This window comes from Rhizoctonia solani, chromosome 11 (assembly GCF_016906535.1).
Source record: "Rhizoctonia solani chromosome 11, complete sequence".
Lineage (NCBI taxonomy): Eukaryota > Fungi > Basidiomycota > Agaricomycetes > Cantharellales > Ceratobasidiaceae > Rhizoctonia > Rhizoctonia solani.
In genome coordinates this window covers 1,884,271-1,909,933 of record NC_057380.1, presented here as the reverse complement: position 1 = coordinate 1,909,933, position 25,663 = coordinate 1,884,271, and the positions used below count along the sequence as shown (strand labels likewise).

General features: G+C 47.4%; 7 protein-coding genes across 7 annotated transcripts; 6 read left to right on the top strand and 1 right to left on the bottom strand.

Moving 5' to 3' along the window:
* Window positions 1-78: 78 nt before the first annotated feature.
* Window positions 79-2,464, top strand: RhiXN_10621 (major facilitator superfamily transporter; the record flags this gene model as incomplete). Its single annotated transcript, XM_043330437.1, has 16 exons — window positions 79-119; window positions 176-305; window positions 492-668; window positions 731-767; window positions 819-929; window positions 983-1,113; window positions 1,168-1,295; window positions 1,347-1,478; window positions 1,531-1,538; window positions 1,596-1,608; window positions 1,661-1,727; window positions 1,781-1,858; window positions 1,912-2,000; window positions 2,064-2,153; window positions 2,216-2,322; window positions 2,376-2,464. The coding sequence occupies 16 exons, from the start codon at window positions 79-81 to the stop codon at window positions 2,462-2,464; spliced, it is 1,428 nt and encodes a 475-aa protein (XP_043184534.1).
* Window positions 2,465-2,942: 478 nt separating this feature from the next.
* Window positions 2,943-9,263, top strand: RhiXN_10620 (glycosyltransferase family 1 protein; the record flags this gene model as incomplete). Its single annotated transcript, XM_043330436.1, has 28 exons — window positions 2,943-3,262; window positions 3,315-3,723; window positions 3,774-3,866; window positions 3,918-3,950; window positions 4,009-4,066; window positions 4,267-4,398; window positions 4,458-4,544; window positions 4,610-4,642; window positions 4,680-4,773; window positions 4,836-4,947; window positions 5,878-6,097; window positions 6,149-6,600; window positions 6,658-6,811; window positions 6,862-6,988; window positions 7,043-7,203; window positions 7,252-7,351; window positions 7,413-7,453; window positions 7,508-7,684; window positions 7,742-7,806; window positions 7,869-8,027; window positions 8,085-8,143; window positions 8,208-8,335; window positions 8,385-8,550; window positions 8,604-8,624; window positions 8,668-8,728; window positions 8,784-8,855; window positions 8,912-8,948; window positions 9,004-9,263. 28 exons carry the CDS (start codon window positions 2,943-2,945, stop codon window positions 9,261-9,263), a joined length of 3,831 nt encoding a protein of 1,276 aa, XP_043184533.1.
* A 1,073-nt stretch (window positions 9,264-10,336) lies between these two features.
* On the top strand, window positions 10,337-14,266 carry RhiXN_10619 (glycosyltransferase family 1 protein; the record flags this gene model as incomplete). The annotated part of the gene is made up of 18 exons (XM_043330435.1): window positions 10,337-10,405; window positions 10,648-10,718; window positions 10,772-10,799; window positions 10,855-11,107; window positions 11,157-11,608; window positions 11,666-11,819; window positions 11,869-11,995; window positions 12,048-12,208; window positions 12,258-12,357; window positions 12,419-12,459; window positions 12,517-12,693; window positions 12,756-12,820; window positions 12,882-13,020; window positions 13,391-13,552; window positions 13,613-13,737; window positions 13,791-13,862; window positions 13,921-13,957; window positions 14,013-14,266. The coding sequence occupies 18 exons, from the start codon at window positions 10,337-10,339 to the stop codon at window positions 14,264-14,266; spliced, it is 2,487 nt and encodes an 828-aa protein (XP_043184532.1).
* Window positions 14,267-14,628: 362 nt separating this feature from the next.
* On the top strand, window positions 14,629-15,109 carry RhiXN_10618 (Sterol 3-beta-glucosyltransferase; the record flags this gene model as incomplete). Its single annotated transcript, XM_043330434.1, has 2 exons — window positions 14,629-14,914; window positions 14,970-15,109. 2 exons carry the CDS (start codon window positions 14,629-14,631, stop codon window positions 15,107-15,109), a joined length of 426 nt encoding a protein of 141 aa, XP_043184531.1.
* Window positions 15,110-16,109: 1,000 nt separating this feature from the next.
* On the top strand, window positions 16,110-18,132 carry RhiXN_10617 (glycosyltransferase family 1 protein; the record flags this gene model as incomplete). The annotated part of the gene is made up of 12 exons (XM_043330433.1): window positions 16,110-16,225; window positions 16,274-16,314; window positions 16,369-16,548; window positions 16,604-16,668; window positions 16,730-16,888; window positions 16,941-16,999; window positions 17,057-17,184; window positions 17,236-17,394; window positions 17,452-17,576; window positions 17,634-17,705; window positions 17,758-17,794; window positions 17,852-18,132. The coding sequence occupies 12 exons, from the start codon at window positions 16,110-16,112 to the stop codon at window positions 18,130-18,132; spliced, it is 1,422 nt and encodes a 473-aa protein (XP_043184530.1).
* A 503-nt stretch (window positions 18,133-18,635) lies between these two features.
* Window positions 18,636-21,901, top strand: RhiXN_10616 (glycosyltransferase family 1 protein; the record flags this gene model as incomplete). Its single annotated transcript, XM_043330432.1, has 19 exons — window positions 18,636-18,766; window positions 18,812-18,979; window positions 19,033-19,046; window positions 19,097-19,335; window positions 19,388-19,541; window positions 19,585-19,720; window positions 19,824-19,984; window positions 20,039-20,138; window positions 20,196-20,236; window positions 20,342-20,532; window positions 20,605-20,763; window positions 20,828-20,886; window positions 20,948-21,075; window positions 21,136-21,297; window positions 21,349-21,473; window positions 21,525-21,596; window positions 21,650-21,686; window positions 21,744-21,865; window positions 21,899-21,901. 19 exons carry the CDS (start codon window positions 18,636-18,638, stop codon window positions 21,899-21,901), a joined length of 2,202 nt encoding a protein of 733 aa, XP_043184529.1.
* Window positions 21,902-22,289: 388 nt separating this feature from the next.
* On the bottom strand, window positions 22,290-25,433 carry RhiXN_10615 (Transcription initiation factor TFIID subunit A; the record flags this gene model as incomplete). Its single annotated transcript, XM_043330431.1, has 6 exons — window positions 22,290-22,495; window positions 22,545-22,659; window positions 22,716-24,278; window positions 24,333-24,392; window positions 24,487-24,554; window positions 24,602-25,433. 6 exons carry the CDS (start codon window positions 25,431-25,433, stop codon window positions 22,290-22,292), a joined length of 2,844 nt encoding a protein of 947 aa, XP_043184528.1.
* Between the last annotated feature and the right edge of the window lie 230 nt (window positions 25,434-25,663).

The window sequence follows — 25,663 nt, the reverse complement described above, 5'->3', positions numbered from 1 at the left end:
GTGGGGAAACTGCGGTTCGCGCGTTTCCTGAGAAGCGTTTGCCACGCGACCGGCCTCCGGCATGACCAAAGGAACCCAATGTCATTCAGACACCATATTGCCTTTGGGGTATTTATATGGTGAGGTTGACTCCGTCCTTTAACTACCTTCACCTCAATTCACTTGCCATGCCTAGCGAAAAGGTTGATGAGAGCGGTACGTCGGGCCCTTATAATGCGTCTGTAGGCTCGCACACGCTGGATGAGGGGAAAGCCAATACCCATCTAGTCGGGGGGAGTGTTTCTTCGCAAGACCAGGTTGGTCAGGTGAGCAGGGCACGCAAAAGGATGGGCAAGACAGTTGGGACGAAGACCCTCGCAATCCTCGGTTATGGCCGGGGTATCGGAAGTGGGGAGCGGCCGCAATTGTTAGCATATATACACTAGTATCGTGAGTGTGGACGTAACACGGGGTTATGGATACAAGCTCACTTTAATCACTTTGGCCTTCAGTCCGTTAGCGTCCTCGTGAGTCTTGTTATTATATCGCCTACAGTAACGCATACCGATACCTTATCTGCACTCCCGGGTAGAATGATAGCGCCTGGTCTCCCAGAGATAGCTCACGCATTCGGTATTACAAACTCAACAGTAGCAGCTCTCACTCTGAGTATATTCATCCTCGCATACGTACGTGCCTCGCTAAATATCTATGAATCAAAATCTAAAACAACAATCATAACTTACATTAGGCTATTGGTCCTCTTTTTGTTACACCGCTTTCGGAAGGTAGTCTATTTCTCTCCATTTTAGTCAAGCTGATCCCAATACCTTCTGTAGTTTACGGTCGTAGTTGGCCACTGCATCTTTCCAACATCTTCTTTTTGGTATTTAACCTGGCCTGCGCCTGGGCTCCCGATACCGCCTCACTTATTGTTTTCCGTTTCTTTGGTAAGTGTAAATAACCAGAAACAAAAATATCACGTATTAAAGCCATACCAAAGCTGGAATAGGAGGATCTGCGCCTCTCACAATCGGCGCAGGTTCCATAGCGGATCTATTTCACGAACGAGACCGGGCGGTTGCCATGTCGCTCTTTTCTCTAGGTCCCCTTATGGGTCCAATTATTGGTCCGGTGAGCCTCCAAGATATCCATTGTATTATAACCTAAATGCTTAATTGATTTTAGATTGCAGGGGGATTTATCACCCAGAATGTTGGATATCCGTGGGTATTCAAAATCATCTCAATTGTAGCCGGTATCGCGACCATTTTTGGGATTCCTTTACTGCAAGAGACATACGCGCCTGTCTTGAAGTAAGCATAAGTCCGTGTGATAAGTAAATATTGAAGCTAATAATAGAGCAGGCGGCGGTATGGATATCAAGATTCGGGCCCAAGTGGCTCCTTAGGCGAGGTTCTCTCAGAGAACCTTCGTCGGCCACTGCGGTTATTGATGAGAAGCATGATCTGCTTCTCACTGAGTCTATACATGGCTATGTAAGCAGATTTGCTCGGACTACTAATCAAGGATGTACTAATCTACTTATAGAATTTATGGTGTGTTAATCCTGCTATCACAAAGTTCATTTAACGAATGAAACTCTGGTAATATAGGACTTCTTTATCTGTAAGCAAGCCTAATCAAACTAGAGCACAATATTGACTTTCGCCGACTGCAGTATGTTTGTCACCTTTCCGACGCTGTTTGCTAGCGTCTACGGCTGGGGCCCGGGAATTGCTGGGCTAGTGAGTTATGCAAATTGATAACTATGTCATTTTTAACGTATTCTAATTTCAAGGCATACCTTGGGCTTGGCATCGGGTTTATGTTCGCGGCAGTGATAGGCTCACGGTTAATGAATACCCTGTACCTGAAAGTATGTACCTTGATTGCAGACTTATCAACAACCTTTGATAGGCTTCGCACTAGCTTTCTGAAAGAAACGGGGGTCAAGGTAAACCAGAGTACCGTATACCACCGATGCTTTTTGGAACTGTACTCATAGTTATTGGGTTGTTGTGAGTATGATACGTGTAGCATTGTCTGTATTGTCTCACGTATCTCTCGATTAACTCCCTTAGTTGGTATGGATGGACGGCCCACGTCAAGGCTCACTACATATTGCCCATTATCGGGTCGGGAATCTTTGGCGCTGGAATGATGTTCTGTTTGTGAGTATCAAAACAACTTATTAAGCGTCTGAATCGGCCAATCTTGACTAAATATATTATAGCATGCCGATTCAATTATATCTGGTCGATTCCTTCACATATGCTGCCAGTGCCATTGCGGCTGCAACGTTTCTCCGTTCCTTATTTGGTTTTGCATTTCCACTTTTTGGTCAAAGACTATTTGATGCGATGGAATTGGAGGAGGCTACTCGTTTTTGGCAGGGATTGCGATCGTGGTTGGGGTACCATTCCCAATGTGGATCTACTTCAAGGGAGAACAAATGAGAGCACGCAATCCTCTCAACCGATAGACACCCTCCAGTATTTCGTTTGATTTATTTGCTCGTCTGGAAACAATACATACCCAATTCTTTTAATAAATGGGTGTGATTGGGTTAATGGTATGCAATCATGACATTGAGCCAAGTTGAGAACTGGTTTGCTACTGCTAGTGCTATCTAATTAATACTGTGTTTTGGAACAACATTGAGGTTTGAACCTTTCATATAATAAGTTTGTACCAGGTCGTATTTCATCTGAATGTTGGATTTGTATTTCTACGGTTGACAAACTTGTATTAATGTCACTGTACTTCGTAGAACTGACATTAGAAACGTGGTTTAGCATAAGATAGAGATATTGTTAAGCCGTGTGTCTCTACTTACTCCCTTGGTACGAGTTGGTGGCCATGGGGCGTGTTGTAAAGCCAAAGAAAGGATGGAGGGATATAGCTAACTTATGTCAGCAAGGGATTGGAGGAGATGACACGTGATTCTTGCTCTTGCAACAATGACCTCATCATCTGCAGGATACTCGAGGCTCGCGACCGACGCGAATGCGGACGCGATTCCATTGTCTGCTAGAGCCTCTCCAGACGTGAGGGAAGCCAATGAATCAAATCAATCTCGCAGGAACTCAAGATCATATGTGCGTACTGTCTTATATATTGTTGGGATCCTTGCCGTAGTCATGGCTTCTTTTCGATTTGGTCAACTTTCGGTCGTCCTTCCTCCTCGCGAAGCGCCGGGCGGCAGACCGTCTGTGTCAGGTTCCGCAGCCGACCATAACACAACCAGGCCCGAGATGGCCAATAAACTCAGTGTCGGATAGTAAGTGTTACGCTCGATTAAGCTAACATATTGTCTTACAATACTTACGTAGCTTTGTGAATTGGGGAATTTACGGCCGAAAATTCCCTCCTTCTGCAATTCAAGCTGATACACTTACCCACATCCTTTACGCTTTCGCCAATACCTCACCTGATGGGTCCGTTATTCTCTCCGACAAATGGGCCGATACCGATATCCACTATCCCGGCGATTCGTGGAATGAAGATCAATCGTCCAATCTCTATGGATGCTTCAAACAATTATATCTCCTCAAAAAGATAAATCGGCACCTCAAAGTACTTTTGAGTATTGGAGGGTGGACATACTCTCCGGCCCTGCACCCGATTGTCGTAGATCCTCATAAGCGCACCAAGTTCGTGGAGACCGCAGTAACACTGCTGGAGGATCTCGGATTGGATGGTCTCGACGTGGACTACGAGTTTCCCCAGAACGATGAGCAAGTAAGCTGCCATATCATTGGTCTGCGCGCCTTAAAGAATAACACTGGCAGGCCCGAGGTTATGTCTCTTTACTACGCGAACTTCGCCTAGGACTAGATGCCCATGCACAGAAGAAGGGCACGGATTACCATTTCGCCCTGACGGTACGTTGCCTTACGTACAGCTATTGATGGCACCATAATCCGTTTTCTTAGATTGCTGCTCCTTGTGGTCCTTCTCATTACGAGGTATTCCTGAAGGGCGAATCATATATCCGTACTAACATAGAATCCGGTCTCTGCTTAGAAATTGCACGCGCGAGAAATGGATAGCTACTTGACTTTTTGGAACCTAATGTCATACGGTACGTAAGGATTAGCATATGGCTCATCATAGTCTGCCTATCTATATTATGAATCGTTTGTTTCGTCCCAAGGACCAATAGCTGGGGTAGATGTCATAGCATTACTTGCTAGCTCCGGAGGAGCCAATAAGTTTCATATATCTATATTGCATATTAATTTGACGCTATTCCATTTCATCTAAATATAAACCTGCCCTTAGATTATGCCGGTTCTTGGGATTCAGTATCTGGTCACCAATCCAATCTATTTGGGGGACCAGGAGAGGCTAGCACAGATCGGGCAGTGAAATGGTACCTATCACAAGGCATTAGGCGAGAGAAACTTGTTATTGGTGCGAGCGATGACTGTACCTTCATGTATCGAACCTGGCTGACCATTGATAACTATTAGGAATTCCGCTATATGGACGTTCATTCACGAATACCGATGGACCAGGGAAATCCTATAATGGAGTAGGGCCAGGTTCATGGGAAGCCGGTATGTCTTATTTATATCCGTCTTGTGCATCTTGAAATAAAATCTCTAACACAATCCCTCATTAGGATCCTACGACTACCGGGTGCTACCCCTTCCGGGTACAGTAACCCATATAGACTCACACCGAATGGCAAGCTGGTCATACGATCCTCGTAAAAAAAAAGATCACCTATGATAACGAGGAAATCGGAGTCACCAAAGGCCAGTGGATCAGAAACGAAGGCTTAGCGTAAGCAACTTCCTATATTTTAAGTTTTCTATATGGATAAATTGAAGCGGACTGGGATAAAGTGGTGCCATGTATTGGGAACTTTCGGGTGACAAGTGTCCCTCTAACCCGAATCGTCCAGAAATGGAGAAAGGTCCTGGTAAGGATGCGAGTCCAGGAGCTTCGTTAGTCCAGGTAGGTCTTCTCTCATTGCTTGCTGACCGGCCACTCATGGTATTCTGGGGCTTGCATGTAGGTAGTCGCGGATGCTATGGGTGGTATATTTAGAGGTACAGGTGAAGAGTATGGTGGATGGAATTGGTTGAGGTTTGAAGGAAGTCGTTACGAGAACATGAGGAATGGGATGAATTAAAACAAGAGCCAGTCACAATGTCGCATCCCAATTTCCTACTGGGCTCATGTATGCGCTCAAAGAGAATATTTATGCCACAAATTCGACATGAAGGCGTTTTCTTTCTTAGATACTTTTCGCCAAGTGACACAAGGCTATCATCATGTGCGCACGTTTGCTCCAAATTCTTGATAGAATCGTACAATGGACACACCAACCTGATATCATCATAAGCACGATGGCTCTCATGATACGGCTTCCGAGTAGCTGCGGTAGACTCTGCAAGCCCATTGCTGTGCTACTGAGCTTGTTGAACACCTCTTCTTAACGTGGAAAGTGGCTGGACCTATCTCGGGAGCATTTTTGTACGCGAGGCGAACGACAGAATAACATACACTCACATATCTCGGTCGCAATTTCGCTGAGACTAACCTTGACGTGAGTAACGTGATAACGAAATACACTCTATGGTTCCAACCTGTCCTAGGCAACTGAAGCTTTTGAACTATATTATGAAGGTTAGAGTTAGGGCGAATAATGATTATGCGTTTCTCCAACTCTTCGCGCGGTCCGGGCGGGTTGAACCCGCGTTAGCCGCGTAACGACGAATTGGGTGGCTGTGTCTATAAAGCTGCATAATAAAGCTCAGGACTTTCAGGCAACTAAAACTAACCATCCTATCCTCGGTCCCTATCGAACACCACATCAATTGCTTTCCTTGCTCGATTCACTCTCACAAATCTACTGTTCTTCCCAATGGTTAGCAACGATAGGCAGAAAAATCCCCTGAGACCCCTCATCGACAGGCTATCACTCCTAATGGGGTCTATCAGTCGCCAAGTTCGGAGATGCTCTCTCAGAGCCTTGAAACGGTCACTCGAACGGAGCCCGATCACTTTTCTCCACCTGCATATTCTCGCTACAGGCATTCTGATGAATCCACCCTGGAACAAGGAGAGGCATCTTTTATAACACGGTTTGCGCACGATATCTGTGAGTACGCACACATCGAGGTATATAAAATCTATATTTATTTCAACTTAGCCGAAAAAAGGGGTGAAGCCCTACTTGGATTAAAGCTCGATGCCGAAGCCGCATTTCAAGACGATGGGCGGCTGCAAATCTCCTTTGGCCGTCGGTTGTCCAAATCACTACCACCAAATTACGCAGAGCCAGTGAAGGAAGTTGGACTCGACGAAGTGGGATTCCACGACGCGCCTCCCATGAACGTTAACATCATGATCGTAGGAAGCAGAGGGGACGTACAGCCTTATCTTGCACTTGGCCAGAGGCTTCAAAAATATGGCCACACCGTTCGAATATCGACACATGAAACATTTCGCAAACTAGTGAAAGACTCTGGGCTACGTTTCTTTAACATCGGGGGAGACCCTCATGAGCTAATGAGCTACATGGTTCGGAATCCTGGACTCATTCCTGGTTTCGAAAGTGTGCTGAAAGGCGACATTGGGAAGAAACAAGTGATGGTCGCTGAGGTAAGTGACCGTTCTTATTATGGATATAGATGTTTGTTACTCATTAGATCTGGGAAGATGCTTGAAAGGTGTTGCCTATCGTGCTATGAAGTTGACGAAGGGTCGCCGAATGAAGGTGGATTTGTAGCAGACGCGATAATATCTAATCCCCCCACTTTTGCCCATATTCACTGTGCCGAAGCGCTTGGAATTCCTTTACTCTTGTCATTCAGTGAGCCTATTTTTCGGGATCTTGATGACGTTTGACTGACAGTAGGCAAGCTATGCCGTGGTGTGCTACTGCTGCCTTTCCGCACCCGCTAGTGGACATCAAGCAGAACGGATCACATGAACCAAATGCGGTAAATTATTACTCTTATACCCTGGTAGATATGTTGACATGGCAAGGGTGAGTTTTATTTCAATTGAGTTTAGGTTCTAGACCTAAAAAGAACTTTCGTAGGCTCGGCAATGTTATCAACAAGTTCCGTACCAAAAAGCTAGGGCTCCCCAGTTTGACAACTGCATCAGCTGTAACCATGATACAACGTAGTGCCATCCCTTGGACTTACTGCATCTCACCCGCGCTTGTCCCAAAACCACAAGACTGGCTGACACATATTGGTACTCATACACCTCATTCAGATCAATTCCCACTGATCATCCCTGTAGATGTGGTTGGCTTTTATTTCTTGGACCTGGCAAAAGATTACGTCCCCCCTACTGAATTGTTCGAGTTCATTGCTTCAGGGGAGCCACCAATATACGTCGGGTTTGTCTAGCACGTTCATTTAGAACGAAAGGAAAGCTCACGCCCATTCGTATACCTTTAGATTCGGTTCAATTGTTTTAAAAGATCCACAAGAAATGACTGGTCAGTTTCTTAACAATTTAACAAATTCTTCTGCCTACATGGTTTATTTTATAGGGGCCATTCTTGGAGGTATTGCGAAGGCAGGGGTGCGAGCAATTGTGTCACCAGGGTGGGGCGGGCTAGATGAGGCGATGATCAGAGCGGCTGGACCCCATGTGTTTGCTCTCGGGAATGCACCACACGATTGGCTCTTTCAATATGTAAGCGCTGTTTGCCACCATGGAGGGGCAGGTTAGTGTTTTTCCCAAGGCTTCTTTAGAACTTATAAGTTACCATTCTTAACACCAGGTACAACGGCCATTGGATTGAAGTGCGGGAAACCTACAATCATCGTCCCATTCTTTGGTGATCAGGTATGATTAAGGGCCTAATACAAAATGACAGTCTTGCTCATATGGTGCTCTCTCGATTCTAGCCATGGTGGGCTGCTCAGCTAGCGCAGCAGGGTGCTGGGCCCGAGCCCCTGGACTCAAGGAACTTGACCTCGGACGGCTTTGCAGCTGCGATTCGAGCTGCTCTATCCCCAAGTATGGTCGTGGCGGCACAAAGAATTAGTGAGATGATAAATAGCGAAGTAAGTCACGAGTTGTTTGTCGCGGTCTATATCGCAGTGATTTAACCTGGCAATCAGGATGGAGTCAAGAATGGAGTAGAATCATTTCACAAACACCTTCCCTTACTCAATATGCGGTAAGCCAAGTTGATTAGTATTGTATTCTTAGAGCTATTTCTCTGACTTACTTTACCTGCGAAGGTGTGATCTTGACCCCAAACGGACTGCAGTTTGGTATAGCCCAGCACATAAATTAAGACTGAGTGCATTTTCTGCTCAGGTATTGGCAGACCGAGGAGAGATCGATATCAATAAGCTGAAGTTACATAGTAAATAAAGCCGAGTGAAATCACGATTCGGCACTGATTAGTTGCATAGGATCCCGTGAATACAGAACATATGCATCGGCCACGGACCCTATCAGCGGCACTGCACTCCCACTACTCAGAGTTGTCAACGGCTTCGTTCATGGAGTATTCAGGATCGGTTCCACTAGACCCGATAAAGGAGTTGCACAGATGGTCACTTCAACCGTCGGAGGCGAGTGAATGATGCCTGTAGAGAAATCCGTACAATTACTCATCCCTGATATGATAGGATTACAAACGGTCCTTCAAGGTATAACCGAGGGGCTTACCAATACTCCTAAACTTTATGGAAGTGAGGTCCGTGAACCGAAACAAGTGACCGGAATGGGCTCTGGTTTCGTGGAAGGTGGCAAGGTAAGCCCCTCGATATCGTTTGCGGCTTCATAATGCCTCTAATATATTTTTGAAGGGATTTGCTTATGGCTTTTACGATGGTGTTGTTGGCTTAGTAGCTGACCCGGTGAAAGGGTTCAAGGAAAAGGTCAGATTTTCAACTTTACAACTAAGCGCTCGTTAGTGGCCAACCAGGTAACCTAGGGTGCTTTGGGTGCTGCCGTTGGAGTCGGCACTGGAGGTAAATTTTAACGTTTCTGTATGATTTATTCTATTGAATCTGCTTCATTTTCAAGCACTAAACTTAACTATTAAACCTGCTGCCGGAATTTTCCAACTGTTCTCTATGCCAGTGGAGGGCGGGGTCAGAGGTATTCGTACTTTGTTTAGCAAGGATGTCAGCCAGGAAAGAGTTGCAGCACGGCGTGCGGAAGGGATACATGCCCTGAATGAATCGAATCAGACAGAGCAAGAAGTGGTTGTTCAAGCATTCACCGAATACAAGGCCAAGACGTTGCGCGAAAGAAAAGGAAAAGGAAAAGGAAAAATGACGTAACTTCACGCTGAAGGCTTATGTGACTTCATTCTTGTGTATTATGGTGACTACGCACTGGTTAATTGATATTTTGAAAATATGCACATAAGAACAATGTTAAACTTATACCGAAATGCTTCCAGGTTTGCCATATGGCTTCTTGAATGACAAATACAAATGATGGTTTGTGATTTCAAACTTTTCAAACCAGACGTTATGGGCGGTATATTTGGGGGTGCGGGCGAAGAGTATGGTGGATGGAATTGGTTGAGGTATGAAGGAAGTCGTTACGGGATGAGGAATGAGATGAAGTAAGATAAGAGCCAGTCCAATCGCATCTCAAGTTCCTACCGAGGCCCATGTATGCGCTCAAAGAGATATTTATATCACAAATGTGACAAAAAATAATAGCTTATCTCTTAGATACCTTACGGCCAAGTAACCCAGTACTGCACTCACGTGAATAGCCCTGTCTTCAATGAGTCCAAACTCGTGGGCTCTTTGTTGCTCAACCCGGCCATTGCTCCCCTGGCCATCACGTCTCAACCCCACTGGCTCCAAAAACCTGAGATAACAACCGGTTCTCCATCTTCTATAGTCCTCAGCTTCTAAGACCTGGATGGAGCCATTGCCCGCGACCTCCTCAAGACCCCGATTTTCGTATTTGGAGCGCCAATAAACATTGAACATGGCTTGCTAAGCCTGCCCGACTTCATCCTCAAGCTCTTCGGCCCGCAACTGTAGATGGGGTATGGAATAATGTCCAAATCCTGGAGTAGGACCACCTCGCGTTGCTTATTTGACTAATTAGCATTTATATTTAGTTTTATTTGTGTTTTCTGTCCCCCCCCCCACTTTTTCCCACCATTGCGTCCCCCTGTTGGTGCGACTTTCAGGTCAAACTCACTTATCGAATTCCCCGAGTGTTCCCCTTTTTTTGCCCACCCGCTATCTTTTGTCGTCTTTGTGTGTATCTACTGGTTAACAGCCCTCGGTGTGCGACCCAGCGATCGGGCCCGAGTAATAAATCGCATCCAAAAAAAAACTACACTCATGTGAGGATGTCTGTTACAAATCATTGATTTAATCATATAATGGACACACCAACATGGGATCATTGCAAGCACGATAGCTCTCATGATACGGCATCCGCAGCAGCTGCGGTAGGCTCTGTAAATTCATTGCTGTGCCACTGAGTTTATCGGGCGTCTCTCCTTACTGGGGAACATGGTCAGACCCATCTCGCGGGCGAGCTCGTACCCGAGGCAAACAGCAGACGAAAATATATCCACACACTTCGGCCATGACTTCCCCGAAACCGACCTGGACATAGGTCATATAACTATCTCAATACATCCCAGCTTTAAACCATCCTGGGCTACTGAAGCTTTTTAACTATATTAAGGTTAGGACTGGGTCGAATATTGACTACGCGTTTCTCCAACTCTTCGCGCGATCCGGGCGGGTTGAACCCGCGTTAGCCGCGCTGCGACGAATGGGTGGCTGTGCCTCTGATCCGCATATTAAAGCCTGGAGCGTCCAGACAACTACCATCCTGTCAGTGCCTGAAACTGAAACATACATCAGTCACCTTACTAATTCAATTCCAAAGCCGCTGTTTCTTTCAATGATTGTCGACGACAGGATAGACAAATACCCTGGGTCCTCTGATCTACAGAGTGTTACTCCTAACGATTTCTATCAGTCACCAGATTCAGAGTTATTCTCACAGAGTTTTGAGGCAGTCGCTCGAGCAGAGTCAGATCAACCTCTGCTTCCTTCTTACTCTCCCCATAGGCGTTCCAATGAATCCACTCTGGAGCAGGGGGGAGCATCTTTAGAAAAGCGGTTTACGTGGGGTCTTTGTGAGTATGTGGATATTAATATATGTGACTTATACTAATTCCAAATCAGCCGAAAAGGAAAGTAGTCCCAAACATGGCTCAAAGCTCGACGCCGAAGCCGCATTTCAAGACGACGGGCGACTTCAAATCTCCTTTGGCCATCGGTTGTCCAAACGATTGCCATCGAATTATGCCGAGCCGGTGAACGAAATTGGACTCGACGAAGTGGGGTTCCGCGATGCACCTCCTATGAACGTCAACATCATGATCGTAGGAAGCAGGGGGGACGTACAGCCTTATCTTGCACTTGGCCAGAGGCTTCAAAACTACGGCCACACCGTTCGAATATCGACACATGAAACATTTCGCAAACTAGTGAAAGACTCTGGGCTACGTTTCTTTAACATCGGGGGAGACCCTCATGAGCTAATGAGCTACATGGTTCGGAATCCTGGACTCATTCCTGGTTTCGAAAGTGTGCTGAAAGGCGACATTGGGAAGAAACAAGTGATGGTCGCTGAGGTAAGTGACCGTTCTTATTATGGATATAGATGTTTGTTACTCATTAGATCTGGGAAGATGCTTGAAAGGTGTTGCCTATCGTGCTATGAAGTTGACGAAGAGTCACCGAATGAAGGTGGATTTGTAGCAGATGCGATAATATCCAATCCGCCCACGTTCGCTCACATTCATTGCGCCGAAGCGCTTGGCATTCCGTTACTCTTGTCGTTCAGTGAGTTGGCTCTTCTCTATTTTGAGATAATTTGACTAAGAGTAACAAGCTATGCCATGGTGTGCTACTGCTGCCTTCCCGCATCCGTTGGTGAACGTCAAGCAGAGCGGGTCGCACGAGCCAAATGCGGTGAACTATTACTCGTACACCCTGGTAGATATGCTGACATGGCAAGGGTGAGTCTTAGTCGCAATCAAAACTAAGCATCAAGCTCAGGAGCCCTCCTAGACTTGGCCATGCTATCAACAAGTTCCGTACCAAAAAACTAGGGCTCCCCTACTTGTCAACTGCATCAGCCGTCACCATGATACAGCGCAGCGCCATTCCATGGACTTATTGTATCTCACCTGCCCTCATTCCGAAACCTCAGGATTGGTTGACACATATTGGTACGCATATATTCTCTTCAGGTCAGACTCCCACTGATCATCCCAATAGATGTGGTTGGCTTTTATTTTTTGGATCTAGCCAATAACTACGTCCCTCCCACTGACCTGTTCGATTTTCTGGCTTCAGGAGAGCCACCAATCTACGTTGGGTTGGTTGGGCATTTCCGTTAATAATAAAAAGACAACTCGAGCTCACCACCATACATTTAGATTCGGTTCAATCGTTCTGAATGATCCTCAAGAAATGACTAGTCAGTTTCCAAATGACAATTCAGCATGATTAAGTGACTCAATGATTTATTTTATAGGAGCCATTCTTGCAGGGATATCACAGGCTGGAGTGCGAGCTATAGTGTCGCCGGGGTGGGGCGGGCTCGATGAGACGATGGTCAAATCGGCAGGGCCACATGTATTTGCTCTCGGAAACGCGCCCCACGATTGGCTCTTTCAACATGTAAGCGCCGTCTGCCATCATGGAGGGGCAGGTTAGTATTTCCTGTGACTCCTAGGGTTCATAAATCACCATTCTTAACATTCTTAATGCCAGGTACAACTGCCATTGGCTTGAAATGTGGGAAACCTACAATCATTGTCCCATTCTTTGGTGATCAGGTGTGGCCTACAATGTTCCGAAAGAATGCTCTTCCTCAAAACGGTGCTCTCCTGGCGCTAGCCATGGTGGGCTGCTCAGCTAGCGCAGCAGGGCGCTGGACCCGAACCCCTTGACTCGAGAAACTTGACTTCGGAGGGCTTTGCCGCTGCCATTCGAGCTGCTCTATCCCCGGATACCATCGAAGCGGCACAAAGAATTAGTGAAATGATAAATAAAGAGGCAAGTCTAGGGTAATCGATCATAGTTTATGTGAGCGCGGTTTAACTTGGCGCTCAGGATGGGGCCAAAAACGGAGTGGAATCATTTCACAAGCATCTACCGTTACTCAACATGCGGTAGGCCAAGTTTACTATGTTCTTGGAATATTCCGCAGACTGACCATGCGTATGAAGGTGTGATCTTGACCCCAAACGAACCGCAGTTTGGTATAGCCCAATACATAAATTACGATTGAGTGCATTTTCTGCTCAAGTATTGGCAGACCGGGGAGAAATCGATATGAATAAATTGAAATTATACAGTAAGTCGGGGCGAGTGGTGTTGTGATTCGGTACTGACTGGTTATGAAGGATCCCGCGAATATAAGACGCATGCATCGGCCACAGACCCTATTAGCGGCACCGCACTTCCACTTCTCAGAGTTGTCAATGGTTTTGTTCATGGGGTGGTAAAAATAGGATCCAGTAGGCCTGATAAAGGGGTTGCAAAGATGGTTACTTCAACCGTTGGAGGTAAGTGAATAATGCTTCGAGAGAAACGCATAAACGTCTTCATTGTCTCTACTATAATAGGAGTCCAAACGGTTCTTCAAGGTGTAACAGAGGGGCTTACCAATGTTCCTAAGCTTTATGGGAGTGAAGTTCGCGAAACTAAACCAGTGACTGGATTCGCCTCTGGTATCGTGGAGGGTGGTAAGGTGAGTAACTCGAGCTTGGCTAGGCTCCGCATAACCTCTGAGATATTCAATAGGGCTTCGCCTATGGACTTTATGATGGAATTACTGGTTTAGTAAATGAACCGGTGAAGGGTTTCAAGGAAAAGGTCAGATTTTAGCTATATAAACAAGCGTTCATCTATAGCCAACGAGATGATTATATAGGGTGCTTTGGGTGCTGCCATTGGAGTTGGCACTGGGGGTAGGTTTACATGGTCTAGTGCAACCTACACCATTAACTTTATTTAACTTTCAAGTACTAAGCTTCTACATGAAACCTGCTGCTGGGTTTCTCCAATTTTTTTCCATGCCGATGGAAGGCGGGGTCAAAGATATCCGCACTCTGTTCACCAAAGGTATAAGCCAGGAAAGAATAGCGACAAGACGTGCCGAAGGCGTTCTTGTTGTAAAACAATCGAGTCAAGAAGAGCAAGATTCGATTATCCGAGCGTTCGCTGAACACAAGGACAAAACACTGCGCGATAGGAAAGGAAAAGGAAGGTTACAGTAATTTCATAACAGATATTTATATACAATCTTCTTTGATACTCTTGTTTCGAGGACTATGCATTGATCGATATGTTTAATATATGCGCATAATGTTATTATTGAATTCGTACCAGAATGGCTCCGTCACATGGTTCGCGATCGATGACACATCCAAATGACAACTTTGATTTCAAACCAGTCATATAGGTCACTGATTTTGCACTGCGGCTGTCCCCCGGCTTTCGTGATGCGCGCGTTGCGCGTCTTTTAAGCATTCCTAGCCTCTATTCACCACGCTAAATTTGGACACAGTAGTTCTAAAATGACATTAAATAGCCGCTCTGCCTGACGGGATTGGGTACTTGGACGTTCCCCTCGCATACCATGATTCTCATCGACAACAAAACCGATTCGACTGAAATCCAACCTCAAACAGAATCACTATCACAGTCCGATTCCTATGCCGATGGATCTGAACCAGCTGCTTCCTCAGTGATACTAGATATTCCCGCCTCCGATAGTCACGAATATCTGCCAGAAGCTGCTATGCGACCGCCACCAAATTATTCTCCAACTGCCGTAAGTCCTGGGGGGAGCGCAAGAATGTTTGTTACCAATGGAAGACCAGGTTCGGTTATAGACTTGATAGATTCTTCTGCCTCTGGTATTTGTAAGTCGAGAAATAGCTCCCCTTGGTTATTCAGAGGCATGTTAATCTATCCCAGCTTATCCAACAGAAAAAGCCCGTCTTCCCGAGTATAGTGAGACTGTTGTGACGGAAGCTACGATTCGAAGCGATGGGCGCATTCAAGCTTCGTTTGCATCGTCTCAAGGGTTCCCAGAGGGATATGCACCTCCAATATGAGCCTGCTCTTGAAAAGGACGGGAGCTTTAATACCCCTTCAATGAATATCAATATCATGATTGTTGGAAGTAGAGGTACGCTCCGACTTCAGTAATTCATGAGTATTACCGCTAATATGATAATACCAAGGTGACGTCCAGCCATACGTTCCGCTTGGCCAACAACTCCAAGAATACGGTCATATAGTTCGGATCTCTACACATGAGATGTTCCGTCCGCTTGTTAAACACGCCGGGCTTAGATTTTTCAGTATTGGAGGGGACCCAAGCAACCTTGCCGAATACATGTTTCTCAACGCTGGGTCTGTTTCAAAATCGGATAATATCAAGAAAGGTGACGTTGAAAAGAACCAAAGTATGATATCTGAGGTATGGACTTTTTACATATCAGCCTATTATATAGCTGAGCGGTTGTGACAAGATAATGGAAAGATGCTTGTTATCCTGTTATGAAGACGACAAAGTTTCAGGAGAAGAACCCGGATTCGCTGCGGATTTGATCATATCGAATCCTCAAACATTTGCCCATATTCATTGCGCTGAAGCTTGGGAATACCGTTGCATCTTTCGTTCAGTGAGTCTGAAATACATGAATAATGATAAAGTATCTGAGTTTATTATAGCGATGCCATGGTCGGCCACTGTCGCCTTTCCTCATCCATTAGTCAACATCAAGCAAGAGGAGAAAACTGATCCTGGAATGGCAAATTATTATTCCTATAGTCTCGTGGATACAATGAGCTGGCAAAGGCAAGCTAGTTCCAAGCACTATTGTCCTGTCTGCTAATCCTTGTCAGACTTGGCCGAATAATCAACAAGTTTCGCACCAAAAAACTAGGACTAGAATACCTGTCGCCTCAATCGGCCGTTGGAATAATCGAAAGAGCCTCAGTCCCTTGGACATACTGCATATCACCTACGGTCATCCCCAGACCTGCGGACTGGATGGCAAATATTGGTGAGACACATATGTTTCGGTCATCCATACGTTCAGGCCTAATATGGACGAAATCGCAGATATTTCAGGTTTCTGTTTTCCAAATATGACAAAGGGTTACGACCCACTGAGGGAATTGGTCGAGTTTATTGAATCTGGCGAACCGCCTATATATATTGGGTGCGCCATTTACCACTTGGTCTTGGATTGATTTGAACTTGCCTCTAGATTTGGTTCGATCGTCTTGGAGAACTCTGAAAACATGACTAGTGAGTCAATTCTATTAAACTGTTAGACTGTACCAACCACTTCTGTTTCCCAAGAGTCCGTGTTGGGGGCAATATCTCAGGCCGGAGTAAGGGCGATAATCGCAACGAGTCCAGAGGGTCTAGATGAGGGCATGATCAAGGATGCTGGAGACGATGTGTTCCTGTTGACGGCTGACACACCGCATGATTGGCTATTTGAGCGGGTTAGTGCAGTAGTTCATCATGGCGGGACCGGTAAGACCTATTTGTATGGCATTTTTCGGCCTTCTAATCATTTATTTGGAACAAGGTACTACGGCAATTGGACTTAAATGTGGGAAACCTACCGTCACCGTCCCGTTTTTTGGAGACCAGGTAAGAGCACCTGGGATCGAAAAAGCGTCTCTCAAGTGCCTGACAAGCGGTTTTGTCTCAGCCGTGGTGGGCCGCACAAATAACGCGCCTCGGAGTTGGTCCGCCTCCCATTCACCCGAACAGGTTGACCGCGGAGGTTCTTGCAAACGCGATCCGTGTGGCAATTTCCCCGGAATCGCGCGAGGCAGCGAGAAAAATCGGGGACACGATTCGAGCTGAAGTATGCCGCTCACTTTACCCGCTGATGAGATCCTATAACTATTGTTTTGCAGCATGGGCCTAAGAATGCGGTCGAGAGTATTCACAGACACTTGCCGTTATTGAATATGCGGTGCGGCTCTTCCCTTTGCCTATTTCTATAGCATAACATCTGAAATCCATCATGTAGATGCGACCTTGATCCTAATCGGGTCGCAGTTTGGTATTCCCCTACGCATAAATTGAGGTTGAGTGCATTTGCAGCCCAGGTTCTGGCAGAAGCGGGAGAACTCGATATCAACAAGCTCGAATTGCATCGTAAGTCACATATCCTTTCTCAGTATCATTTAACCTAGGATATATGCGCAGGATCTCGGGAATACGATACTCATATTGGACCTATCGACCCGGTATCCGGTACTATTCTTCCTGGTATAAAGATTCTGAATGATTTTGGAAGAGGTGTTGCCCAATTGCCCAGTGAGCCTGGGAAAGGTGCTACCAAAATGCTGAGCGCTTCTACCCTTGGTATGTACATTCAACCCCACCTGTTCCCGTTATTCTGTTTATGAACGTATCGTCCAGGGCTGCAAAACACGCTTCAAAGTGCTGCAGAAGGGATGCATAATCTTCCAAAGGTTTACGGCGGGGAAGTTCGCAAGCATAAGAAAGTGACTGGAATTGGTTCTGGATTCGCTCAGGGTGGGAAGGTATTCATTTTCACTCTACCATTTGATTTTAACGGGATATGAACGGGGTGATATTAGGAGTTCGCACTAGGATTATACGACGGCTTTTCAGACTTTTTTATGGAGCCTGTGAGGGGGTTTAAACGAGGGGTACGTCTCGTGGTCTGATTTACCTGTTTTTTGAAACTCACATATTTGATAGGGCGTGTTGGGTGCAATTGGTGGAGTTGGAATAGGAGGTGAGCGATACGGCCATGCTGATTGGCTATACGATAATTCTTACGGCGCAACTTGAGCTCTTAACCTAACCACAAAACCGACTGCCGGTTTTATGCACGCGGTATCGATGCCGATCGAAGGGACGGTGAGGGAAGTCAAATCACTTCTAAACAGACAAGTGGGGAAAGATCGGATTGTGACGAGGTATGCTCAGGGTGTTTCGGCCGCCCGGGGCGCGAGCGAGGCGGAAAGAGAGAGAGTCGTGAGGGCCTTTATCGAGCGTGTTAGTCGAGGCGACTCGGCGTCTACGGTGAATAAGGAAGACAAGAAAGGAAAGGGAAAAGCAAAGATAATTTAAAAGACTTGATTAATGGGGAAATGTTATTGGATTTTCTGGGTATTTGATCATATTCTGTTCGCTTGTTTCTGTGGTGTATCGATTAACATGTTCGAGGTAGACCTGGTAGAGTGGGTTTACAAGTGTAACGCGCTCCAACACTGTCAAGGCGTGGTATGACATAATTTGATCTCCGTGTTCTGCACCTTGACTGTCGATCAGCGAGATGGCCGAATCTTATACGGGCCTTGTGGCTATGGCGGTGCACCGCTGAAGCTGTATCTTGCTGCGGTCTATAGTTGCTCATCAGCGCAGCCCGCGACTAATAGTTGTAATATTTATAAAAAGCTTATAGCTTGTCCAACCATCGCCACCATGATTATCCCCGACGATTACGACAGCAAGAAGCGCTCTCGAGCGCGAGGACCAGAGCGAGTACAATAGGGACAGTCATATGAGCTCTGAGTCTGATGGCAAGCCCCGTCGATCTATTTCCGTTTCTGACTTTCCTCAACCACCCAATCATGGAGAACTTGGCCCGCCCCGGTACGAAGAGGCCACTCAAGGCGCGTCATCCCCCGACCTCTAGCGGACGTGAAATCCGAAATCGATCCCAGAAGAGAATCCTTGCAATCCCAGACTTCTATGAGCTCGTGTAGGTAACTTTAATCAATACTCGTGCAAGTTGCCTAACATTCAGGTACCCAGCGGTACAAGAGGATGAACCCAGCGCCGAATTCCGAACAGCCGCCATGGCAGCGTCTGCTGCTTTCCAGCCCGACGGCCGGTTCCAAGTATCGATCGACGTTCCGTCTGGGAGGCTGCCCAAGGATTATGCCACACCTATTAATGAACCTGGGTCGATTTGGTTAATTTCGTAAATGCACCACCGATGAACGTGAATATCATGATCGTTGGTAGTCGAGGTATCTCCCGTGTGCTTCAAGCCTTTACCCACCTTGAACTAACCGATGTCTGATTCAAGGTGATGTTCAGCCCTACTTGGCATTAGGCAAACAACTTCGTCGGCATGGACACACCGTGCGGCTCACTACTCACGAAACCTTCCGTCAGTCTGTCAAGGACGCTGGATTGCGATTCTTCAATATCGGAGGAAACCCACATGAGTTGATGAGTTACATGGTCCGCAACCCCGGTCTGATGCCTGGTTTCGAGAGCTTGACAAACGGAGATATAACGAGGAAGCAGATGATGGTTGCTGAAGTAGGCTCAACTTCTGTTTTTTAAACTCCAATCTAACTTTCCATAACGTTAGATGCTGGAACGGTGCTGGCGCTCCTGTTATGAGCCTGATGATGCCACAGAAGGAAGCCTTAGTTTCGCAGCAGATGCAATAATTTCCAATCCACCTACATTTGCGCATATCCATTGTGCAGAGGCGCTAGGAATTCCGTTGTTAATGTCTTTCAGTAAGTTTCTCGCAGCATCCTATTCACTTTTGATGGGACTAAGCGACGAATGAAGCGATGCCATGGTGTCCAACTACGGCCTTCCCCCACCCTCTCGTAAATGTGCGAAGCAGTCAAGCTGAACCTCGAATCACGAATTATTTGACTTATGGCTTGGCGGACGCAATGACTTGGCAGGGGTACGTCATAAATTTATATTTATCTATCACTTGCTGGTTCCCCTAATTCACCCGCCCCCTCTATCATAAATAACCGACACTCTTTGGCTATCAATTGCTACAGTCTGGGCCACACGATCAATAAATTCCGGCGCAAACGTCTAGGTTTACCGTCCCTCTCGGTATTATCCGGCTCTGGAATTATCGAACGCTGCGGTGTACCATGGACATATTGTATGTCCCCAGCGTTGGTTCCTAAGCCTCAGGACTGGGTCAATCATATCGGTTTGTATCATTTGTTCAGTGGTGGACTTTGGGTTAATAGAGGGCACGCCACAGATGTTGTCGGTTTCTATTTCCTCGACTTGGCAACAGAGTATACTCCTCCCGACGATTTAATCAAGTTCCTTGACGCGGGTGAACCTCCTATCTATATAGGGTCCGTGCGAATAACAATTTTAATTTATCGATGCGTAAATTAACGTGTAGTCCTCAGATTTGGTTCGATAGTAGTCGAAAATCCAGTTGAAGTGACCAGTACGTACCCTTTTACCATCTATTTCCCTCTCCCCTCATAAATGTGTTAATAGAAATCGTCTTGCGGCGATTACCGATCTGGAGTCCGGACTGTCATTTCAGCAGGGTGGGGCAGCCTCGACAATGCTACTCTTCAAGATGCCCGAAACCCAAACATATTCATTCTCGGAAACGTCCCGCACGACTGGTTATTCGAGCGTGTAAGCGCGGTCGTCCATCACGGCGGAGCAGGGACGGCCGCGATCGGACTGCGATGCGGTAAACCGACGATCGTTGTCCCGTTCTTCGGAGACCAGGTGAAAGAGGCTTTAATATATTTTGATTCAGAGGGAATGATGATCTGATTTTACTTTTGGATGTGTTTGTAGCCGTGGTGGGGAGACCAGGTACATGCGCGCGGAGCCGGACCAGCGCCTATCCCGCACAAAAAGCTCACGACTCCTGCGCTCGTGGGCGCGATCAAGAGTGCATTGTCCGATGAGACGAAGGCTGCCGCACAGAGAGTTGGCCAGATGATCAGGGCCGAGGTGTGTTTCCCTTGCTACCCATTTTTGTTCAGGTCTCATATCTGATTTTGTTCGTTGCCCATAGAATGGCGTTAAAAATGGGGTGGATTCGTTTCATAAGCATTTACCCCTGCTCGATATGCGGTAAGTCTACGTAATATCCTGTATCTGCAGAATAGGTATCTTAACGAGGTCACTTGCAAAGGTGTGATCTAGATCCCAAGCGAGTAGCCGTCTGGTATTCTCGTTCGCACAAGTTACGGTTAAGTGCGTTTGCGGCCCAGGTTTTGGCCGAAAAGGGAATATTGGATGTGAACAAACTCGAGCTTCATCGTGAGTGGAAGTCTATATAGATGTGCCAACACCACGCCATTAATGAATATGTCCAAACAGGTCCGCGAGAGTACATAACCCGTGTCCAACCCTCGGATCCGATTTCGGGTACGCTTGGCCCGACTTTAGGTGTAGTAGGAGACGTTCTGGGTGGTGTTGGAGGACTATTTACTCCCCGTCCCGAAAAGGGAGTGATTAAACTTGTTAGAGCTGCCCCGGAAGGTACGTCTCTTCCCCTTGATTGTGATACTTGACTTATAGACCCATGGCAAGGTGTTCGAGGAATCCTCGAAGGCCTTCACCATGGTATGAATAATGCTCCCAAAATCTACGGAGGTAGCGTCCGCGATCCCGGGAAGGTTACTGGATTCAGAAGTGGGATCAGGGAGGGACGCAAGGTTCGCGCCTCTCATTTCTTATCTTTTGTGTATATTCTAATGACAATGCAGAGTGTCGCTATGGGATTTTATGATGGTCTTACAGATATAGTGAGGGAGCCTGTGGACGGGTTTAAAAAACATGTACGATTCAATAGTTTAGCCACCCAGATTGCCACTAAGTAAATCTGACACAGGGAGTAATCGGTGGCGCAGGAGGTCTCATCATTGGCTGTAAGCTGCCTCCTTCTGGCTCTTTTCCTATCTGTTTCTCACTTGATCTCCTTTCAGTAACTAATGCCGTTGTTAAACCTACTGCTGGAGTGATAGGATTGCTTTCTCAACCAGTTGAAGGACGATCCAAAGCGTTCGCTCTTCAATGGCAAAACCCGCCAAAGAACGTCATGCACGCGGTACGCTCAGGGCGTTGGAGCATTCAAGAGTAGTAGCGAGGCCAAACGAGAGGCGGTGTTCATGCATTCGAAGAAAAGAGGAGTCGATCAAAGGGAAAGCAGAGGGCTACTTGATAGACTTGTATGATGGGGATCGATGTTGTTGTTTTGCAGGTCTTCTTCTCTTGGGGATATTGCGTTATTTACTAGCTGTGAAACTATAAATACTGTAATCGACCGTTCATAGTTGTGTGTATACGTGCGAATATGAATTCGATCAGACCAGTCAATGCAGTTAGGATAAACATATGCGAGAAACAATACAGTGACCATGTGTCAAACAAACAACAAACAGAAAATAATCGGTACGAAAGCGATCGTCAAAAAATCATTCCAGAAAGTGGTATATACGTGGTGAATCGTCTCTCCCTGGGCCCCATGTCGTCTAATCCTTACCCATCCCACGGGCATTCTGCACAGCCGCAACTCGTGCGGTCCGCAAACTCGCAGCGGCCTCGGGGTTGAGTTTCTTCTTCTTGCTCTTATCCGTGCCACCGACGTTCTTGGGCTTTACTTCGACGGCCGGTCGAGAGAGCGCACCTCGGATCTCATCAGACGCGAAACCTGGGATTCGGATATTGTGGTTACGCTCTGCAAGATTGTTAGACCTGGGCTAAGTGTGGTTTACAGTGGGACGCACCAAGATGCAATTGTATATCTCTCGGTTCGACTTGATCTGATCCTCGATGTTTCGCTATCCGACAAGCAAAATGCATTACGGAATCTATGAATTCGTCCGCCCTGGCAAGCAAATACTGGATGTTGATCCCAGTCAGTAATGTGCTATGTAGACCAGGCAAGAATTACTCACACTCTCCATTTCGTAATCGACCGTCACCCTGGGATCCAGCTCAGCAACCAAGTCTTGTATCGTTCGTTTCCCGGGCTGCCCAACACCCGGTTCACTCATTGATCCAACCTTCTTAGCCGCAACACTCGCACCCGCATCTTCCTTCTCCTCAGCCTCCGCATCGCCAATCCCGAGCCCTAGCGCTTCATCGCCTGCTCCAAATCGCAGCAGCTGGCTGGGAGTGCCCAGAACTGGGCCTCCAGCAAGACCCTGGGAGAGCGTTGGACGTGCGCCCATTCGAAAAGAACCAAAGGTTTTCAGATTTTTGGGAACCGGCCACGTTTGGGGCCCCGGATTCGTAACGTTCAAAGTATGCGGGGAAGAAGGAGCTACCGTCCCAGGTGCACTCTCGCCATTTGTTTGGAAAGTCGAACTGGCTTCGTCGGCCTGTGAGACATTATTAATCTGCGCCATGGAAGGATCGCTGGTCGTTCGAGTCTGGGAGGAGGACGTGGCTGGCGCTTCTGCATTGCCTGATAAGCTCGGACCGGAGGGTGGTGGCTGCAACGTCGAAGGGCCCGCTTGTGGCTGTTGTGGTTGAGAGAGCGTTGGCTGGGGCACCTGGACAGGGGTTTGAGGTTGGATTTGAGGCTGGCCTGATAACGCAGCTGAACTTGGCTGGGTTTGAGGCAGAGTTGGCGGTTGTTGCGACTGCTGAGGAACTTGCACGGGAGCTTGAGGTTGTGGCTGTTGTTGCGGTTGAGTTTGTGGTTGCTGTTGAGGGGGTTGAGATTGAGCCTGCGCTGGAATTTGCGATTGACTCGCTCCTGGCATGCCCACCACCTGCGCCTGCGCCTGTGCTTGAGCAGCCTGTTGTGCACGAATACGCTCCTGCTGTTGCTGCTGAAACCTGGCCATGAGTGCTCGCGCGACGTTAAGTATATAGGCCTCGTCAGCACGACCCTGGCTTCGAGCAATGGTCCTGGCGCGCTCCAAAATGGCGGCTTGCACTTGCTTATTCACCGGCTGTAGCGTCTGTCCGTTTTGCTGAGGAGCTGTGCCATTCGACTGCTGATGGACGCCGTTTACTTGAGCACCGGTCGCCTGCTGGTTGATTCCGTTCGCCTGAATGACGCCATTCGTTTGCGTCCCGTTGGCCTGCGCTCCTTGTTGGAGGCCATTTACTTGGCCACCATTCACATTGTTTGCCTGCTGGGGTTGCTGCGCCAATTCGTTTGGTGGCAAAGTAAGAGTGCCAGGCGGAGCTTTGCGCTTGATTCCGATTACTTGATTTGGGGGTGCAGGAGAGCCTTGGGTTTGAGCCTGGATGTGGGGCTGGTTCTGGATGTGGGGCTGTTGTAGATGCGATGGCTGGTTCAAATGGGAATGATTCTGACCCGCCTGGAGCTGCTGCGACTGAAGATGTAGTTGTTGGGGGGTCGGGAGATGATTCATTGGCTGGGGCGGGTTTTGTTGTACTTGAGCATGCGGTTGCATATGGCCATGAAGATTCTGGTTCAACGTCACATTCTGCCCCAGGTGAGGACTTTGGGAATTCACGTTCTGAAGATGCGATGGTTGGGCCTGGAGGTGCGGGTTGACACTCTAAACTAGGAATACGAATCATTTATTGCTTACCGGTTGTGGTGGGGTTGCGTTCATCATAGCAGGGCTATTCGGGAAAGAGCTGCCGGTGGCCTACAATCGCAACAAGGGCTCTGGTCAGACATTACATGGTTTACACGGGTCCCGTTTGAAGAACACTCAATCCGGGACGAAACCAAGTACTCACCTGAACCTGAGGTGACCCCTGCACCTGACGCTGTAGCTGATTCGGAATTGGTTTTCCGTTACTCTTTGCTACCATTCCGATGAGAGTCTTGAGCTACATAAAAAGATTAATTGACGAAGTTCCAGTTTCGATGTCCAACTTGCCTGTGCCAATTGCTGTGCATTAAGGTGACCGGACTTGGCAAGGGCGAGAATTTGCGGTAGATGTGGAGCAACCGCCGCAGTGACAGCAAGAGATTGTGTTGGTCCAGCATGTTCGGTCAGCTGCAAGAGACCTGCGAGCTTCGCCTGCGATACGGCGAGTTGTTCCGGTGTTACCTCTGAGGAGGCGGGGGTTAGTGCGAAGTTAGTGCTAGGGCCGGCGCCATTATTGAGCATCGCCTGGTTTTGCTGTCGTTGCTGGCCTTGTGGTTGGGCCTGGTTCTGCGCCTGCAATTGGGCTTGACTTTGCGCTTGTGCTTGAGCCTGTGCTTGTGCTTGAGCCTGTGCATGTGCTTGAGCCTGTGCTTGAGCCTGAGCCTGCGCCTGCGCCTGCGCCTGAGCCTGGGCTTGAGCTTGGGCTTGTTGAGCTTGCTGGGCTTGTTGAGCCTGTTGAACCTGCTGGGCTTGTTGTGCTTGCTGAGCTTGCGCTTGAGCTTGCGCTTGGGCCTGTGCCTGAGCTTGAGCATGTGCGCGGGCTTGAGCTTGTCGGACCTGGATTTGCTGCAATTGTAACCTCGCCGCCTGTGCTTGCGCATTCTGCGCACCCATGCCCATCATGGCCATATTCGCATAAGCCTGTTGCGGCGGCTGTGGAGCATGAAAGCCCATCTGCGCATTGTACGCTCCGGGAAATCCGAGTGCATTGTGCATCCCAGGGTTTATATGTGTATTCGCGCCATTAGGAAATAGGTTTCCTCCGAGGTGCGGATGTTGTACATGATGTTGTTGGCCAGGCTGATTAGACATGAGTGGATTTCTTCGAAGATTAGGTCAGAGAGTACAAAAAGTCATTCATCGAGATCACTCACCGAGAATCCGCGCGTGAAAGGAGGCGCTATAGTATGTGTGGCCGTGCTCGATCAGAGTAGTATTCTGTGAGAAAAAATAGATATTTTCAATAATCGGGATACATATTCCTCGTCCGCACACTTGCCAGCAGCGTTGGCCGAGTGATGAAAATATGAATCGAGGCGTAC